Source organism: Dunckerocampus dactyliophorus, chromosome 4, assembly GCF_027744805.1.
Source record: "Dunckerocampus dactyliophorus isolate RoL2022-P2 chromosome 4, RoL_Ddac_1.1, whole genome shotgun sequence".
NCBI lineage: Eukaryota > Metazoa > Chordata > Actinopteri > Syngnathiformes > Syngnathidae > Dunckerocampus > Dunckerocampus dactyliophorus.
This window is the reverse complement of record NC_072822.1, coordinates 35,022,578-35,037,689: the sequence shown is the minus strand read 5'-3', so window position 1 is coordinate 35,037,689 and position 15,112 is coordinate 35,022,578. Positions and strand designations below refer to the sequence as shown.

The 15,112-nt window shown below is 36.2% G+C and overlaps 1 protein-coding gene across 3 annotated transcripts in view; it reads left to right on the top strand.

The window, feature by feature from the left end:
* The first annotated feature begins 8,444 nt into the window (after positions 1-8,444).
* The window catches only part of antxr2a (ANTXR cell adhesion molecule 2a), a 95,495-nt gene continuing 88,827 nt past the window's right edge, over positions 8,445-15,112 (top strand). The window contains exons 1-2 of one of the 3 annotated variants that reach the window (XM_054772418.1): positions 8,445-9,683; positions 14,028-14,099. In XM_054772418.1, the coding sequence (XP_054628393.1) occupies positions 9,529-9,683; positions 14,028-14,099 (227 nt within the window). In that variant the 5' untranslated portion in view covers positions 8,445-9,528. The remainder of the gene's footprint in view (positions 9,684-14,027; positions 14,100-15,112) is intronic. The other 2 variants (XM_054772416.1, XM_054772417.1) reach the window with 2 other exon arrangements.

Here is a 15,112-nt window from a genome sequence, read left to right as displayed (position 1 = left end):
TGCAAAAATGATCACCATAGATCCTGACAATGACAATGACAATAGTGACTTGCTATTTTTTAGCTATTTTTGTCTACTGCAAACACTAGTCAAAGATCGTCTATATGACAGGAGACCTCTGCTGTTTTTGAGCATCTACAACAAAAAAGCAAGTCAAAGGACTTCTGTACGACAGGAGCGCTCTGCTGTTTTTAAGAATCTTAGGCAAAATTTTAGTCAAAGATCCTCTATATGACAGAATTGTTTTGCTGTTTTTGAAGATTTGCTGCAAAACAATAGTCAAAGATCCTCTATATGACAGGAGACCTCTGCTGTTTTTGAGCATATATGGCAAAAAAGCAAGTCAAAGATCCTCTATATCACAAGAGTGCTCTCTAATTTTTGAGAAACCACTGCAAAAATGCCAGTCAAACATCCTCTATAGGACAGGAGTGTTCTGCTGTTTTTGAGCATCTATGGCAAAAAAGAAAGTCAAAGATCCTCTATATCACAAGAGTGCTCTCTAATTTTTGAGAAACTACTCCAAAAATGCCAGTCAAAGATCCTCTATATGACAGGAGCGCTCAGCTGTTTTAAAGAATCTTCTGCAAAAAGCTAGTCAAAGAGCCTCTATCTGACAGGAGTGTTCTGCTATTTTTGAAGATTTACTGTAAAACCACTAGTCAAAAGATCCTCTATATAACAGAAGACCGCTACTGCTTTTGAGGACCTACTGCAAAAAAAAAAAAAAAGCAAGTCAAAGATCCCCTATGCGACAGGAGCGCTCTACTGTTTTTAAGACTCTTCTGCAAAAATGCCAGTCATAGATGCTCTGTATGACAGGAGTGCTCAGCCTTTTTTTTTTTAAGATACACTGCAAAAATGCTATGTCAAAGATCCTCTATATGATAGGAGTGCTTTGCTATTTGACCAAAAGGGGTGTTTGTTTGTGGAGCATCTTTACTTGCTACAGTTAGCTGGCTAACGCTGGCTAACGTGCTGATATCATGTCAACGGCGTGGTATTGTAATACTGTAAATTCCGGCTATTACGGCGAAAAACTGCAAGGAACTGAGATGCGGGTAAAATGACTCTAAAAATACGTAACACAACATGTGGAACACACAATGTAAATGCACCACACCGGCCAATGCGGGTATCAAAATAAAGGCTTACGCACGGATATACATACAAAACAATATGCTAATGTAGAAGCCGCAAGGCATGCTGGGTAACTTCATGTTGTGGAAAGGATAATAATGTTTAGTTTGAGAGTCTATGAAAGGTATTGCAAAGTAGCAAGGAGACAAGCTGACACGTTGGGCCGTGTGAAAGTGTGTGTTTGACTGAATGAGTACGGAGCACTCCATAAAAGCGAAGGCGGTCAAAGCGAACGCTACGCCAGCTCCTCGTGTCAGAGCGCTGCGCTGATGGCGGCTGATGGCTGCTGATTGCTAAGGCCCACCGCCGCGGCCTCACGTCCCCCGGGGGCGAAGAAACACTTTTTAAAAAGAAGAAGGAAGTCTTTGAGGCGCGGGCAGAAGAATCACGGGAGGCTCGTCACCTCGGCGCTCTCGCTCCAGCAGTGCCTCGGGCGCCGACGCCGCCATTGTGGCGCTCCGGCTTCATCTTGCCGATGTTTCTGCCAGCCTGTCACAGGACTCTTTGCTGGGGAAGTCCACGCCACATTGTCGGCCTCGCTCGGCCCGGGAAGGAGGTTGACCCTTGCTGGCCTCGCTGGCTGCACGATAGCACCGCCTTCAAAGGATACACAATATACAACATACAATACACGACATACAGTACACTGTACTGCACTGCTACATGTTGTAATACTCTATACAGTACATCTCATAACATGCTATAAATAAACAAGTAGTCTGATAAAATGCAACAAATAGACATATTTACGTCTAATATTGTGCAATAAATAAACAGTCTAATAACGTGCAATAAATGAACATGTTTATGCCCAATAACATGCAATAAATAAACATATAATCTAATAATGTACAAGAAATAAACATATTTATGTCAAAATTAAGAGCAATAAATAACTATACAGTCTAATAACATGCAGCAAATAAACATATAGACGAATAACACGCAGCAAATAAACAAACGGTAATAGCTTGCAATGAAAAAATACATTTATGTCAAACTACGCTCAATAAATGAACATATTTATGTCTAATTATGTGCAAAGAATAACTACATAGTTGAATAAAATACAGAAGAAAACATGTTTATGTCAAATAACATGCAACAAATAAACATATAGTCTAATAATGTACAATACAAATCATATTTATGTTTAATAGTTTACAATAAATAAACATACTGTATATTCCACAATAATGCAAAATACATGTTTATGTTCAATAACATGCAATAAATAAGCATACATTCAAATGAAGTGCAATAAATAAATATGTTTCTGTGTAATAATGTGCAATAAATAAACATATACTCCAATAAAATGCAAAAAAAACATGTCTGTTTAATAACATGCAATAAATAAACATATAACAGAATAATGTGCAATAAATTAACATATTTAAAGCCAGTAATGTGCAATAAAGATATATATAGTCCGATAAAATGCAAAAAAACCCAATATCATGTTATTATATCTAATAACATGCAATAAATAAACATATAATGTAATTATGTGCAGCAAATGAGCATACAGTATTCATGTCTAATAATAAAATAAATAAACATATAGTCTAACAATGTGAAATAAATACAAATATAGTGTAATAACATGCAATTAATACAAATACTTATGTCAAATTACATGTAATTAGTAAACCTATTTATGTCTAATGATGTGCGACAACTAATTATTTAGTCTTAATAACGTGCAGCAAATAAACTAATTGTAATAAATTGCAATGAATAAACGTATTTATGTTAAACTATGCACAATAAATAAACATTTATATGTAATTATGTTCAATAAATAAACATGCAGTTGAACAAAATGCAAAAAAAACATGTCTCATAAAATGCAATATATAATTCTAATAATGTGCAGTAAATAATGATATAGTGTAATAACGTGCAGTAAATGTTTATGTATATGTATGTAAATAATGTGAAATAATGAAACACATAGTCAAATAAAATGCAAAAAAAATGTGTTTATGTCAAATAACAATACAATAAATAAACATAATATAATAATGTGCAAGAAATAAACATATTTATATCAAATAATGTGCAATAAATAAGCATATAGTCTAATAACGTGCAATAAATACAAATATTTAAGTCAAGTTATGTGCAATAAATAAATATATAGTCTAATGAACACATAGACTAAAAATGTGCGGTAAATAAATATGCAGTCTAATAACGTGCAATAAATAATCATTTATGTCTAATAATGTACAATAAATAAACATAACTTGTCATAACTTGGGTTGGATAAGATAGTTATGTCCAATAATGCGCCACAAATAAGTATATAGTCTAATAAAATACAACAATTAAACATATTAATGTCTAACAGCAAGCAATAAGTAAACATATTGTGTAAAATATAGTATCATAATGTTTATTTGTATACATAATGTGTACAATGTTGAGGTTTCTACCAACATACAGTATGTTTGCTCACCTGTATACTTTTCTATGTACAGTGTGTATATTTTTACAGTATACAGTGCATTACTGAGTATATTTTACCATGATAGACCTTTCTTGTCATTCTATGATATACAAGCAATATAATAAATACAACGTACGTGTACTCTAACGCGTACGTTTGCATGGGAAGGGACGCTCTTACGCACATGCAAGGATGCAATAAAGTTGGTCTCTGGGGCTTCCCTGCTATTTCTAAGCACTAACAAGCGTTAGTATAGTTGTTCGTATAGCTGGTATAACATCTGCTGGGAGCCCAACAACAGCTGAGCGTGGCTCATTGCCGGTAGAAAAACGTGAATTCAAATGTGAATGTGTTGCAGTGAATGATTAGACGTCAAACGACGAGGAACGTACCTTACGGATTCAAACTTCAAACGCCAGTGACGAGCTGGACGGCGAGCCCGATCGTTGGTGGCCACGCCCCTTTGATGACATCACAACTTCTGCCAAGACGTTCCCTCCATGACTTTCATCGCCTCTGCGGCGTGACGAACGGATGCACGGCGACGATGACGTCAAAGGGCGCGCAGCCCCTTCCTTCTCTTTGTGCGGCCGTCCCACGCCGGCGAGGAAGCAAACGGCGTGCAAAGGAATGAACATGTAATTAAAATCCAATTAGACTTTGATTTGCCAGATAATGATGCTGCTGTGTTGCTCTTCACGTTTGATGAGGTGTGTTAGCGCTAATTGGCTCGCTGCTGTGCTGCGGAGGTGTGTGCGTGCGTGCGTGCGTGCATGCGTGTGTGCATGTGTGTGTGTGTGTGTGTGTGTGTGTGTGTGTGTGTGTGACAGCGGCGTAATCCTACTACTTAACCTAGGCAAAGAGCTGGCGAAGCTATTTAGGAGAACTCTCTAGTGGAGTAGAACCCTCAACCAAATCCACAGTGGACTCACTCTGGTGACTTACACTCTCAGTGTTAGCATGTTAGCGGGTTAGCATGGTGATGCAAAATGGAGGCCAATGTTTGAACTGCTTCTGCTGGAACGATTGTGTGCATAAAGGAATCAAGGACAGGATATACAAGCTGCTCAATCCTAATATTGGAGTACCATTCTTCTCGTGGGAAATCGGGGAAATAGAAATCGTCTGTTCCAGGGTCAAACTGTGGAATATTCAACTAAATTGGAGTGATGTGCTGTTTTTGCGAGTCGAAAAGGCTCCATATGACAGAAGCGCTCTGCTGTTTTTGAGGACCTACTGCAAAAAAGCAAATCAAAGATCCTCTCTGTATATGACAGGAGCGATCTGCAATTTTTTGAAAAACTACTGCAAAAATACCAGTCAAAGATGCTCTATATGATAGGAGTGCTCTGCTATTTTTGAGTACCTACTGGAAAAATTGTCAAAGATTCTCCATATGACAGAAGTGTTAAGTTCTACTGAAGAAACACCAATTAAAAGATTCTCTATTTGACAGGAGTGCTTTTCTATTTTTGAGGACCTTCTGCACAAATGCCAGTCAAAGATCCTCTATATGACAGGAACGCTCTGCTATTTTTGAAAAAATACTGCAAAAATGGAAGTCAAGGATCCTCTATTTGCTATTTTTGGGGACCTACTACAAAAAAGCAAGTCAAAGATCCTCTAGATCAGAGGAGTGCTCTCCTCTCTTTGAGAAACGCCTGCAAAAATACCAGTCAAAGATCTTTTATATGACAGAATTGCCTTGCTATTTTTGAGGACCTATTGTAAAAAAGTAAGTCACAGGTCCTCTTTGCTATTTTTGAGGGCATATTCCAAAAACACTAGTCGAAGATCCTTTATTGAGTGGAGCACGCAGACGTTTTTCAGGGCACACTGCGAAAACACCAGTCAAAGATCCTCTATAAGACGCAAGCTCTCTGCTATTTTTGAGGATCCACTCTAAAAAAGCAAGTCAAAGAACCTCTATATGACAGGGGCACTATCAAATTTTTGAGAAACGACTGCAAAAATGCCAGTCAAAGATCCTCCATTGGACAGGAGTGCTATGCTGTTTATTATTTAGCAAAAATGCTAGTCAAAAATCCTCTGTATGACAGGAGTGTTCTGCTGTTTTTGAGGATCTACTGCAGGAACACTAGTCAAAAGATTGTCTATATCACAGGAGTGCGCTCCTATTTTTGAGAAACTACTACAAAAATCCCAGTCAAAGATCCTTTATATGACAGGATTGCATTGCTATTTTTGAGGACCTATTGTAAAAAAGTAAGTCACAGGTCCTCTTTGCTATTTTTGAGGGCATATTCCAAAAACACTAGTCGAAGATCCTTTATTGAGTGGGGCGCGCAGACGTTTTTAAGGGCACACTGCAAAAACACCAGTCGAAGATCCTCTATAAGATGCAAGCACTCTGCTATTTTTGAGGATCCACTGCAAAAAAGCAAGTCAAAGAACCTCTATATGACAGGAGCACTCTGCTGTTTTTAAGAATCATCTGCGAAAATGGTGTTTAAAGATCCTTTATATGACAGGAGCACTCTGCTGTTTTTAGAAAACTACTGCTGTGTTTTAGGAATCTTCTGCACAAATGCTGGTCAAAGGAGCACTTTGCTGTTTTTGAGGACCTCCTGCAAAAGTGCCAGTCAAAGACCCTGTATATGACTGCAGTGCTTTCCTATTTTTGAGGGCATACTCCAAAAACACGAGTCGAAGATCCTCTATATGACAGGGGCGGCCTGTTTTTAAGAATCACCTGCGAAAATGATGTTCAAAGATCCTCTATATGACAGGAGTGATCTGCTGTTTTTAGAATACTACTGCTTTTTAGGAATCTTCTGCACAAATGCTGACGGGAGCACTATGCTGTTTTTTGTTTGTTTGTTTTTTTTTTAGAAAAATATTGCAGTTTTTAAGAATCTGCTGGTAAAAAGGAGTTCTCCCAAGTTTTGAAGTCATGTTTTTGCTATTGTGCTATTGTATTGTGACTTTCTTCAGGTTTTGTGTTGGCTGAGTGTAAAACATTGGCATGCACGTGTGTTGTGTTTTTAAAGGGACTTGTAAGTGTGCATCGTGTAAGCGCACCGCGTCCTGCAGTGACGGTTAGCGGGTGTACAGATGAGGACCTGAGAAGATGTTGCTCATGCGTGAGAAAGAGGGACAGATGGCAGTTACTCGATCCAACGTTCTTTGTCACGTTGTGTCGTTTGCGAACGGAAAAGACAACTTCAATGACAAAAAACAACAACACAACGCAATGCAACATGCACGCGAATGCTGAATTGCAACCACACTTTTGTGCTTTCATTCCAGCGCCGGGAGTCACGCACGTCCTCCAGCAGCATTCCCAACTCTTGTTTGAACCGGGTGCACAGGTGATAATCCTCTTGGAATTTCCTGTTTTCCTGGAAAACACCTTTGTGAGGAAAGGTATGGTATCCTGACGAGATATTTAAGATTCCACCCATAAGAATGTTAACCTTTTGTGGATTGAATACATAATTTGTGTGCCTTACATATTGCTTTGTGCAATTATTACAAATAATTCCTCATTGATATTAGTTAATTACTTGCAGATAGTTTATTTTGGTTTAGCTGTATTATATATTTAAATTGTTTGTGCTTTTTAAAGTATTTCAAATGTTTTTTTTGCTTTTTTTGCACAATTAAACCTGTAACATTTTTCCCCGTAAGAAGAATGAATCATTCATTTCAGGGCAATAAGAAAGAATATTACATTAAAAAGAACACTAAGGGAAATATAAATTATTTGTTGTGTTACTTCCACCTTATTTGATGATGATGTAAGACAGGGATGTCCAAATTGTGGCCCGGGGGCCATTTGCGGCCCTTGGCTGTTTTTTTTTTTTTTTTTGGCCCACGGCACATTCTTAAAAATAAAAAAAGCAGCAAAAATTGAAAAATCTACAGTAATTTTACTAGTCTAAATATTAAGAGAAAAAAGTTAAAATCTTATTCACGATTATGAAAAAAAAATTACAAGAGGAAAGTTGAAGTATTTGGAAAAGAAAAAAAAATCAACAGCAGAAATGAAAAAACAGCTGAAATTTTAAGAGAATAAAATACAAATATTAAAAGAAAAGAGTTAAAATTTAATTAGACAAAACTGTAATTTTATAAGAATAACATCATAATATTATGAGGAAAAATAACATCATTTTCAGTAGCATAACGTTGCAATATTAAGAAAAAAAGACGTTATTTGTTTTCAAGTGGTACTATTATGAAAACAAAAGAACACATTTTTGGGGAAATTCAGTTGCGGAAAAAGTTATAATAAAGTCAAAATATTATGAGAATAAAGTGTAGGAAAAAAGAAAGATGAGATAGTTAGAAATTAAATGAAAATGAAAAAAACAACAGCTGAAATTTAAAGAGAATAAACTCAAAATATCAAGTACAATTTTTTAAAAATCTAACAAGACAAAGTCATAATTTTACAAGAATAACGTCCTAATATTACCAGGAAAAATAACGTCATTTTAGTAGCATAAAGTGGAAATATTAAAGCAAAAGATGTTTATTTTTTAAAAAGTCATAATATTTTGAAAAACAAATAAAACAACAAAATATTTGGAAAATTAGGTTACAGAAAAAGTTATAATAAAGTCAAAATATTATGAGAATAAAGTCATAATTACGAAAAAAGAAAATTTACAAGAAGAAAGATGAAATAGAAAATTAAAAAAATGACAGCAAAAAAAAAACAGCTGACATTTTAAGAGAATAAAGTCAACGTACCAAGTAAAAATGAAAAGAAAATCTAACAAGACCAAACCGTAATTTTACAAGAATAATGTCATAATATTACTACGAAAAATAACATCATTTTAGTAGCAGAAAGTTGAAATATTAAAGAAAAATATGTCTATGTTTGAAATAGTCATATTATTATGAAAAACAAAAAAAAAAACAGGAAAATTAGGTTTGCAGAAAACGTTACAATAAAGTCAAAATATTATGAGAATAAAGTCATAAGTACAAAAACAAAATTTACAAGAAAAATTTGGAAAGAGTTGGATCATAAAAAACAAGAGCAGAAATAAATAATGAAATTTTAAGAGAATAAAGTCAAAATATTAAGAGGAAAAAGTTAAAATATAAAGAAACAAAGTCAACAAAGTTTACAAGAATAATGCCAAAATATTGTGACAAAAAATGTCATTTTAGTAGCATCATGTTGAAATATGAAGTAAAAAGATGTTATTTGTTTTTAAGTTGTCATATTACAAAAGAAAAACATTTTTGGGGGAAAATTTGGTTGGGGGAAAAGTTTAGTAATATAGGAATAAATGTGTGAACAAAGTCAAAATATTACAAAAAGAAGGGAAGAAAGTATTTGGAAAAACATTTTTAAGATGAAAAAAACAGCAAAAATTTGGGAAAAAGGAGCGACAGAACGACAGAAACTGTTTCACTTACTGTGTATAACAGAGCAGAGATGCATTTTTTCTTGAAACAAACAGTATACAACTTCTTAGCATATCTGTAACAAAATATCTGAGTGGCTAAGTTACATCCTTTCATTTTTCACAAGGTGGTCCTCACTAGAAAAAGTTTGGACACCCCGGATTTGGCGAAGAAGTAGTGATTATCGTCTTTCCCAGTGTCCTTGAAGACGCGCCTTTCACAAATCCCAGCGTCTCGCGAGCCCCCTGAAGGCACCGCAAAAGTGAAGTTGAGAGTGGCGAAGTTGAGTTTGTTGTGTTTCTGTTCTTGCTTTCTTCCTACTCCTTCGACGCGAGCGCGGGAGGTTGCTTGGGGTTCGACGAGGCCGCGAGTGAGGCAAGAACGATGACGCCTCCGTGGTAATTTCCGCTATTTCGCAGGTCTAGCGGTGAACTTGTGGTGGTTGACATGGAGCTCGTCACTCGGCGGCTCGGCTAGCTAGCTCACCCATCGACCCCCACTTTACAACAGTAGCCTGAGAGGGGAGAGGAAAAAAGCGTTTTAAAATGTCCAAAACTTCAAAGGAGGAACTTTTCCACGGTCAAAGTTGGTGGAAAGTGTCTGCCCTCGCTGCACTGCTGCTGGGTGTGCTAGCCTCGACGTGCTGGGCGGAGGAAGCGTCCTGTCATGGAGCCTACGATCTGTATTTCGTCCTGGACAAGTAAGTCACTGCTTTTAGTGTCTCCTTCTGGACTTTACAACAACTATCAACTGTAGTTCAGACAGAAATGTGATGTGGCTTGAGCGGTAAAGCTTAAAACATGCCTTGAAAGCTCCCTGGTACATCACAACATATCATAACAATGCCCCGCAGATATGCCCCCAAGTCATAATTGGCCATGACGCACGTGCATGTCATTTATATGGCGACAAAAAGTGAGTTAAAACATGAAAATAAAATAAAAAAAAATTCAGAAATTAACTTCAGTCAGTTATTTTTGTATTCTTAAAAAAAGTCACAATTGGGGATGGGTACTGGTACTTTTATATGCACCGACCGAGTTCTGCTGGTACTACTGGGGACCAACTCACGTAAAATCATGCCAAAGTCATGGCACCGCTAATAATGTTAAGCAATGTATTTAGAAATTCGGAAACAGGTATTTTATGTCTTATGTCTTATTATTTAAGACATTATTATTATTATATGTCTCTTATTTTCTCTTACTATGTCTACTATATTGTGTAGTAGGACTGTAAAGGTGATTATAGGTGTGTTGTTGCATGTCTAGAGGTTTCTAATGTTAAACTTATTTAGAATGTTATAAAACAGGTTTTCTATGTATAATATAGTATGTGTTATTTTCTCTTATTATGTCTACAATATTGGGTTGTTGGAGTGTAAAGGTGTGTATAGTATTTAGAAGGTCCTAAAACAGGTTTTCTGTCTTATGTCTTATTTTCTCTTATTATGTCTACTATATTGGGTAATAGGAGTGTAAAGGTGACTATAGGGGTGCTATTTCATGTCTAGAGGGTTCTAATGTAAAAAAACCATATTTCGAAGGTCGTAAAGGTTTTCTATGTCTTATTTTCTGTGAGTATGTTTACTATATTGGGTAATACGAGTGTAAAGATAACTATAGGGGTGTTATTTCATGTCTAGAGGGCTCTAATGATTAAAAAAAATTATTGAGAAGGTGGTAAACAGGTTTTCTATGCCACAACTACAGTAATATTTCTTTCATAAATAAGGAGTCCTACTTTACGGAAATTCACTTATCTGGAACAGATTAACCGTGATAAACAAGGGATTACTGTAACTATCTACATAGAATATACGGCTTCAGTCAGAAGTTTGGAGACACCATCCCATTGAATAACATGAGAAAGTCTCTGCAAAACTTTGGACTACTACTGGGGATGCAACTCTCAAACCATAGAGGGTGCAAGAACCCTACAGATTTTGGGATAACAGCCAACTCATATTGATAACTATCATCCAAATCATCTGTGCGTTGGCCACGTGATGATTTCGGAGGATAGATTCTGCCTGAAGATGGGGAAACTTCAAAAATAATCATCAATGTCCATAAAATGACTCGCAGCTGCTCATTGTGAAGTATCCTGGCATGTTGACATGAGCAAATAAGAAATAAGAATCAAGTCAATGCGTATGAAAGTGGTTTGTACAGCAGCTGGACCCAATCCTGGCTGGAGCTGGGCGTGACATGTTCAGCCACATGTTGGACCCTGTGGGACAGTGAAGCACGCTCATGTAAGACCCAACCACAGCGTCATTCTTGGCCACAGGATGGTGTTTAAAAAAACAAAAACAAGCAAGTGTTGCATTCGTGGGAATGATGCAAAGCAGGCAGGAAGAGGAGTTGCATCAGCGAGCAGAAGGCTGCACTTCCTGTGTCAGCTGCAGAGTCACTGAAAGGCTAGTATTTGTTTTCGGGCAGTGTGTCGGCCCCGTCCTCCTGTAAAGCGCCAAATGACAGGATGTTGCTGATGTCAGACATTCAGCATTTGTATATTATTGGCTTGTATGCGGCCGCATGGTGGTCTAGTGGTTAGCACGTTGGCCAACACAGTAACAGCTTGGAGATCGGGAAGATCTGGGTTCGATTCTCCCCTGGGCATTTCTGTGTGGAGTTTGCATGTTCTCCCCGTGTGCGCGTGGTTTTCTCCGGGTACTCCAGCTTCCTCCCACATTCCAAAAACATGCAGGTGAGGTGAATTGGCGATTCTAAATTGTCCATAGGTATGAATGTGAGTGTGAATGGTTGTTTGTCTATATGTGCCCTGCGGTTGGCTGGCGACCAGTCCAGGGTGTACCCCGCCTGTCGCCCGAAGTCAGCTGGGATAGGCTCCAGCATGCCCCCGCGACCCTAATGAGGAAGAAGCGGTATAGAAAATGGATGGATGGATGGCTTGTATGCTCATTTCTCTTAGGGGAAAGTAAAAAATCACACTTAAAAATATAAAAATGTAAGCATATAAAGTCGTCCCTCACCACATCACGGTTCAAATTTCACGGCTTCAATCCATCACGTTTTTTCTTACATAGTAATTAATAACTCCTACTGTTTCGTGAATGAATGTGGCCTATTAGTAAAAAAAAAAGCATATTTAAGGACATTTTTTATATTTTTATTTTAGGCATTTTTGAGCATAGAATTGGCTAAATGATCTAAAATACAAATGTAAGCTATTGAGAAGATGATCCAAAGTGTGACTGTAGTATTCTACAATGATCACTAGGTGTCAGTAATTGTTCGGCGAGACAAGCGTCAGACTTGATCGCTGGAACAACAGCCTTTTATTGCAGGTCTATTTCACAACAGGGACAATAATCCCTAATACGAGCTACTAATGTGGCCATAACTCTCCTCTGAACCCTCACTCAGCTCCCCTAGCACTGGAACACATTTACGACAACACACACACTAGCACAAGTCTTATTTTTTGATTTTTCTTATTATGTCTACTATATTGGGTAATAGGAGTGTAAATGTGACTATAGGGTGTTATTTCATGTCGAGAGGGCTTTAATAATATTAAAAAGTGTATTTAGAAGGTCGTAAAAGGATTTCTACATCTTATTTCTTATTTTTCTTATTTATATTACAGTATATTGGGTAATAGGACTGTAAAGGCTAGTATAGGGGTGCTATATTCATGTCTAGAGGGCTTTAATAATGTTAAAGTGTATTTACAAGGTCGTAAACAGGTTTTCTATGTCCTATATGTCTTATTTTTTCTTATTATGTCTACTGTATTGGGTAATATAAAAACAGTAAAGGTGACTGTAGGGGTTATTTTGTGTCTAGAGGGCTCTAATAATGTTAAAAATGCCACAACTACCAAAATATTCCATTTATAAATAGGGAATCCTACTTTGCGGAAATTCACTTATCACGGTCGGGTCTAGAACGGATTAACTGTGATAAACAAGGGATTACTGTAGCTATCCAGATAGAAAATACAGCGCCAGTCAGAAGTTTGGAGACACGTTCAAGCCGTGTAGGGTGCAAGAATGCTACACATTTTTGGAATAATAGCTGACTCACGTCACCTTTTGTGTCAGTCACCTTCTTATCCAAACTCTTACATCAGGGGTGTCCAAAATGCGGCCCGCGGCACATTTTAAATATACAATGCATGAAGTTAAAATATTAAAGAAAAGGCTGTTATTTTTTTTAACTTGTAATATTATGAGAAACAAATAAAACAATGAATAAAGTTGTCATTTCTGGAAAATTAGACTGTAGAAAAAGTTATCATGCTACGAGAATAAAGTCTAAATATTATGGGTATAAGGTCATAATTACCTGAATGAAAATTTACAAGAAGAATGTGGCAATAATTGGAAATTAAAAAACAAAACAGCAAAAACAACAAAAAAAAGCAGCTGTACATTTATGAGCATGAAGTCAAAATATTATGGTAAAAAAGTCATATTGTAACGAATAGAAAAGTGGCAATTTTAAGGGAATGAATTTGTAATATTATGAGGAAAAATAATGTCCTTTTAGTAGCATAGAGTTGAAATATTAAAGAACAAATACATTAAAAAAAATGTATTATGCGAAACAAATCAACGAATAAAGTTGTCGTTTTTGGAAAACTAGTATGCGAATAAATTCCAAATTACGAGAAGAAAATTTACCAAGAAGAAAGTTGAAGTAGTTGGAAAACAAACACACAAAAAAAAAAACTGTTGAAATTTATGGGAATAAAGTCCAAATATTAGGAGAAAAAAGTTGTATTCTTACGAGAAAAAAAGTAGCAATTTTATGAGAATAAACTCATAATAATATGAGGAAATTTTAGTCATTTTAGTAGCATAGAGTTGAAATATTAAAGAAAAAATGTTTTGGTTTTTTTTTTTTAATTTTTTTTATTCCGTGTTATCTTTTGAAATCGTTGGTCCGGACCAGGGTACCAGACGACAAGTGTTAACCGGTTTAAGTGAGTGTAGGTCAGATGAGTACATGGTCCTTGTTGTTTTGCTAGCAGTCACCATTATCAACTGATCTGAACGGTTGTCTCCCCCCAGGTCGGGAAGTGTCGCCAACGACTGGTTTGAGATCTACTCTTTCGTCAGGAACCTCACCGACAGATTTGTCAGGTGAGTCGGTCGCCGTTGGCCTCCTCACGTGTTTTCCCCGTGTAGATGGGATGAGGACTCACAAAAAAAAAGTGAATGGAGTGAGGAAATCCCCGCTATTTGCGGCAGGTTGATGATGAGAGACCACCTCCAAACCCTCCTGCCAGCTTGATGTTGACATTCTCTTCCCGTTTCAGATCAACATTTGCAATAAAAGTGACTGTTGTAATTATTACGTTAAATTTAGCACGTGGTAATTGATAAATGAAAAAAATGAATGACTAAATGCTTCCATAGACAGACAAATGTTTGCACAGCAGCTATGGTGCATTCAAGGACCTCGGAACAAAGTCAGAAACCTCAACGCTTGGCAATTAAATTAAATTAATAGCCTTTTTTGAGGATAAAATAAAATAATAAAATTAAAATAAACTGCCTATTTTTTGAGGATAAGATACATTAAAATTAGATTACATTTAAATAAAATAAAATAAAATTAGGTCAATTAAATTCAGTTAAATTAAAAATTTTATTAACAACATTTTATATTAATAAACTCAAAATAAAATAAATAAAATAAACTGCCTATTTTTTTAGGTTAAAAAAAGTTACATTAAATGAAATTCAGTTAAATTAAATTAAAAGCTGCCCATTTTTGAGGATAAAATAAATACAATAAAATTAAATACAAGTTAGTTAGGTCAATTAAATTAAGTTAAATTAAAGCTATGACCTATTTTTTGAGAATAAAAAAAAGAAAATGAAGTTCAATTCTATTCAGTTAAATAAAATAAAATAAAATTAAATTCAATAAAGTGCAATCACATAAAATGCAATAAAAATACAGTTAAATGAAATTAACAGCCTATTTTTTAAGGATAAACTAAAACACATATAAATAAATAGAAACATCTTCTATACCGATTATCCTCATTAGGGTCGCGGGTATGCTGGAGCCTATCCCAGCTGACTTTGGGCGAGAGGCGGGGTACACCCTGGACTGGTCGCCAGCCAATGGCAGGGCACATATAGAC